This window comes from Phlebotomus papatasi, chromosome 4, assembly GCF_024763615.1.
Source record: "Phlebotomus papatasi isolate M1 chromosome 4, Ppap_2.1, whole genome shotgun sequence".
NCBI classification, from domain to species: domain Eukaryota; kingdom Metazoa; phylum Arthropoda; class Insecta; order Diptera; family Psychodidae; genus Phlebotomus; species Phlebotomus papatasi.
The window spans coordinates 4,192,158-4,197,411 of record NC_077225.1 but is presented as its reverse complement, the minus strand read 5'-3'; the positions used below and the strand labels follow the sequence as shown (position 1 = coordinate 4,197,411).

Sequence of the window (5,254 nt, the reverse complement as noted above, 5' to 3'; positions counted from 1 at the left end):
AGAAGTTCGATATCAGCTCATTTTCCCAGCCCCAAAATGAGCCAGTTTACAATCCAGAAGATTTTATAACGAATTTAAGGCGTAAATTAGCGATAACTCAAAGCCTTGCCCTTGAAAGAATAATTTCCAACAAACAGAAGAGTAAAGAGAATTATGACCTAAATGTTAACCCAACGTCTTTCCAAGTCGGCGATAAAGTGCTCCTCGTCAATAAAACTCTTCCTAAGCCCGGAGAGTCGTCGAAACTACTCGAAAAGCGTCGTGGTCCATATCTTGTTACAAAAATTAATTCCCCACTAAATTCTACAATCCAAATTGGCCGTAAACAAAAAGTTTATCACAATAATCTACTTTCAAAATTTAATGAATAACTTCGAAATTTCAGGCATTCTTCGATTATTTATCTGGTTCGTCCTTCTCGTGAGGATTAGTGCCGATGATTTGGAGATACCATTTAATCTAACTACCCTGAGCGAACGAGATAACGCATATGTGCAGAGCAAGGGCGAAATGTGCCTCTCAAGAGGGCACTGGACGATTATGGCAACACTCTCATTTCGCGATTTTGGTACCAACGTCAATACGTTAAGTAATAATATAAATTCCGTTCTAAATGCGTGTAGAACAATTTACAATGATTCCACGTCCTTCCTCACACATCCTGGATTTTCCGTTTGTAAATCCCTGAGTAACAAAATTGCTGTACGATTTAATCAAATAAATCAGACTCATGAAATTATTTCTCATTTGTTATCACCGAGGGGTCAAAACTTCGGTAAAACGAGACAGAAACGTGGCTGGTTCAATATAGTTGGAAGTGCTTCTAAATTCCTATTTGGCACGGCTACGGATGAAGATCTTGAAGAGATTAGGCAGAAACTGTAATTAATTAATGTCGAACATCAACGTACAATGAACCTTATGAAAATTCATACCAGCCTGATATCGTCTACTTTATCAGAAATTAACGAAACACGTCACGATTTGCGAAATATAGTTGAAAAACTAAGCGAAGTTACGAGTAGAACAAACTTAGTTACTGACAAACTTTCTCAGCTAGAGACTGTCGAAAACCTTAACGATGCAGAAAAATTATTAAATTTAGAAATGGAGAGTATAGAACACGACCAGAATCAGCTCTTGGTAGTAATTAATTCGGCTTTAAATGGTCATTGTCATCCATTACTTTTACACCCTGATAGACTGGAAGAAGAAGTCCTTTCTGTAAAAGCACAACTTCCTGATTCTACTATTCTCCCCCGTGTTAGTGTCCCTGAAATGTACGAACTAGGAAAAGTCTCAATTATTTCGAATTCTCAGCAAATAACAGCCATAATCAAAATTCCGTTGTGTGACAATAAGAAGTACCAACTCTTCAAAATTTTGCCTTTACCCTATCTTTCAAATAATTCCAGTAAAATTATACAAGTAGATTATCCCTATATAGCCACTGATCCACGCAAAGAATCGTATTCTGTGTTCAGTAATGACGTTTTCAGTAAATGTAAAAACGTAAATCATATGTCCATTTGTACTACTCATGTAGTATATTCTTCTATCTTGCCAAATTGCGAATTCTCAATAATAAATAATGAACCAGGACTTTGTCGCCAAGTAACGTTGAATGTCAGCCATAACTATTGGATCCATGTGTCCGAAAATGCGTTCTTATACATTCTACCTAAGTCTACACGAATCCGCATAATGTGTAATCAGAAACAATCCGAATTTTACCGTGATATTCAAGGTAAAGGAATATTAAGATTGAAACCAAACTGTGAAGCAAATGACAATGGCATAAAACTATATTCCTCCTCCAATACAAAATCGGATACTTATTCCACGATCCTTCACAAAGTAGAAGATATTAAAGCTATAACTTTTAATAAAACTATTTCGCGTTTAACCCCTTTAACAATCACTTCTCATTTCAATTCGGATCATTTTAAAACCCTGACTCAACAAGTTGAGGATATGCGGAAAATAGAAAATAATTTGGAGAATTCTTGGGATTTTGTCGGAGAAAACCTTTATACAATAATTACAGGTAGCGTATTAACTACACTTTTAATATTTGGTATCGCATGGTGCATTTATGTTAAAAAGTTTAAATCTCACGCTTCACAAACAAATGATCGTGCTAGGCCGTCTTCCCCGCAAATTATCTGCCCTACACTACCCGCTCCTAATATTATACATATTCCCTCACTGCCGCCTCCTATACCTACGGAACGTATTTTTGAAATTAGTCCTGAGTACGAGTTGCCAATACTAAGACCGGAAATTCAAAATAATGAGCTTCACGAAATTCATAAGCATCAAATTAGAAAAAAATCTTTAAGAGCAAAAAAAGTAGTTTTCTATTAAAAAAAAAAAAAGAAAGAAATAATAATAGTAACATAAGGAAATATTCTTTAGGTGGGAAGAATATAATACAATATATCATAAAATAAACCCAAAAATAAGTATAATAATTTGCTTAACGCTTTACACTTAACACTACACTACGAAAACACCCAAAAAAAAAAACAAATGTAATGCTTTAAATAAATAATTATTATTCTAAACCTAACAGTTAAAGTAAAAACTATGGAATTATAAATTTTGCAAAAATAAAAATCAGAATAAGTAAATTAATTACATAATATTATATACAGGTGAACCATTGTAATAATTATACAAAAAAAAATGTAAAAAAAAAAAAATGTATAAACTAAACTTCCTTTTTATCCCATTTCTCGCACAGGGACGTGCGTTTCCTTAGGGGGGTAGGAGTGTTGTGACTTCATCGCAACCCCGCTTTACCCATCTATTTCCTACCATTTCTTAACATTCTTTAACCTTGTTCTAATTTATATTTCCTATATTCCCCCAAACCATTTCATTTCCCACCTCTTTCCCAAAATTAGTATTTTAGCTAAAAATTATAATTATGTAATTGAGTTCTGTGCAATAAATTGACGAATAAAGTTGGACAGTAAATTCGTGCGTTTTTCTGTCGCAACAGCCATCTCATCAAATAGTAAGACACATCTCTTGTTACTACAGTTACTACAGTTACTACATCATCAGAGTGATGCATAAGCATTGCATCAATATCTACAATGTTTCTTTCTTTCTCAATTATTTCCAGTCTTTTTAGCTCTCTAGAGGCTTTAATTTCTTGGAATGAAGGCTTTGGTGGGCTTATGGTTTTTTCCCAAGGAATATGTGGAATGTCAGGCTCAGGGAATTGTGATTCACTAATCTCGTCTAATTCAATATCATTTAATGTATAATCTCTCACATATGATCTAGGACTATGATCTTCCTTGTGTAAAATAATGTCGGGAGATGGAACTTGTTGAAGGATTTCTGGAGATGAGATTCCTCGCGTTATTATTTCAGCCGGATAATTTGATTGGACGATTTTTCTCTTTTTAACTGACTCAATGTGGCTGGTTTCACTTTCGTAAAATGAATTCATAGTCGAAATGCATTTAGGATCCACGACCAATTTACCACTAAGAAAATTGCATGCACAAGAGCCACACGATTTTGGAATTGCATCGCAGCGTAATCTTTTCTTTAAACCTTGTGAAATATCATCAGGAAAAAAATGATCATTGCAAAATACCACATTTTGTGTTTGCTTTTTAGTTAAAAATGAATCATTTCCCGAATGATCGATCCAAATTTTCCTTCGCTTATCAGAAGGAAGGCCAAAAAATTATTTCGATGGTGTCTTAAATTTGCTATTAGAACAATTTTTATATGCGCATTTGCTCATTTTTAAAAATTTAAAAGGCCTGAGATATGGGAATAGAAAAATAGATGAAATACGTGTGTAAAAAAAATACATTTGACTTTTACCTTGAAGACTTTAAACGTAGGCTTTAAACGAACAAACTTTATGAGTAATCACTGGTCACTACTGGTGTAATGTGAAGAATATCCTGAAAAAAATCTGCAATTGCTTCAAGAGCTCAAAATTATTATTATTATTGAACTTTTTACCAAAATGAAAAATATTTTTACACTCTTGTTGACACTGCTTTTTATCACAGAACACTATAGGCTCCAATCCTTGGAAAAAGTTCTTCTCGACTTTAAAGAACTGTTAAAATTATTTCTTTGTTCATTGAAAAGCAAAAGAACTGTACACATAAATTCAGGAAACTTAACTCAAATTCGCTTTATAGAGTCGCATTCGCATCACACTTTTCTGGAAAAGTATTCTACTTTTGCCTTCTGTACTATTCTTACAATATTTCACTAAACTGGTAAATATGATGTATATCATCTACTAAACACTGAGAATTGAGCAATGAACTGATAAGTGATAAATGCAGCAAGTGTATGCGACAAGAGTTACAGATAAAAAACTCCCAGCTGACAATAAAATATCGAATGTACCTGAATTTTAAACAATGCAATTTTTTTTGGAATAAAACTTGATTGAATGTAATTGATCGTTGGACTAATCACCGCCAAAATATTTGAATTCATTAAGAAATATAACGATATAAAAAACGTGTTAAGAACTCATAATAAGAGATATCGCAAAGCGTTCCAGCTTTGCGGAATGCTTCAATCTACGAGAATAGAATAATTTGTATGCGTTTCGTAACTCGATTAAAAAATGGAAGAGGATTTCCAGAGATCATATTAAAATAGTTCATAGAGTGAAGAAAAAAAAAACTTGTAAGGGTTACATGGAAATTCCATATTGTTTCGGAGGAATTGCACAAACTATCACTGGTATAATCGGGCTTTGGGAGCATATCTCAAAAGATAAGGCACAGAAATATCTTTTAACAAGTCATTTAAACCAAGATCCCCTTGAAAATTTTTTTTCTATAGTAAGAAATGATCGAGAATCCTACATAAAAAATCCTTCTGCTCTAAGATTTAGCAGAAGTTTCTCCCAATGTCTCTTTCAAAATATTCTCCCACCGGAAACAACAAGTTATGAAATAGCATACACTGAGCCTTTATTAAGGACTGAACATCTCGCAAACCAAATAGATTTAAATGATAAGGACGACTACTTTGATAATAAAGTTGAAATTAATGGACTAATTGATGACCAACAATTTGATGAAGACTTGGACACCTGCAATTTAGAGACGTGTGCCATAGCATATTTGGCAGGATTTGTTATCCACCGAATTAAAAGTTTATATTCTTGTGGGAGGTGCAACTCACTTTTGGAAGAACGAGGAAGCACAGTAAGGCATATCAATTTATATGCCCAGTTTAGAGCTTACGAAAC

The 5,254-nt window shown here is 33.6% G+C and overlaps 1 protein-coding gene across 1 annotated transcript; it reads left to right on the top strand.

The window, feature by feature from the left end:
- The first annotated feature begins 871 nt into the window (after positions 1–871).
- Positions 872–2,893, top strand: LOC129808486 (uncharacterized). The gene has a single exon (XM_055858264.1). The coding sequence runs from the start codon at positions 913–915 to the stop codon at positions 2,365–2,367; it is 1,455 nt and encodes a 484-aa protein (XP_055714239.1). The 5' UTR covers positions 872–912; the 3' UTR covers positions 2,368–2,893.
- Positions 2,894–5,254: the final 2,361 nt, after the last annotated feature.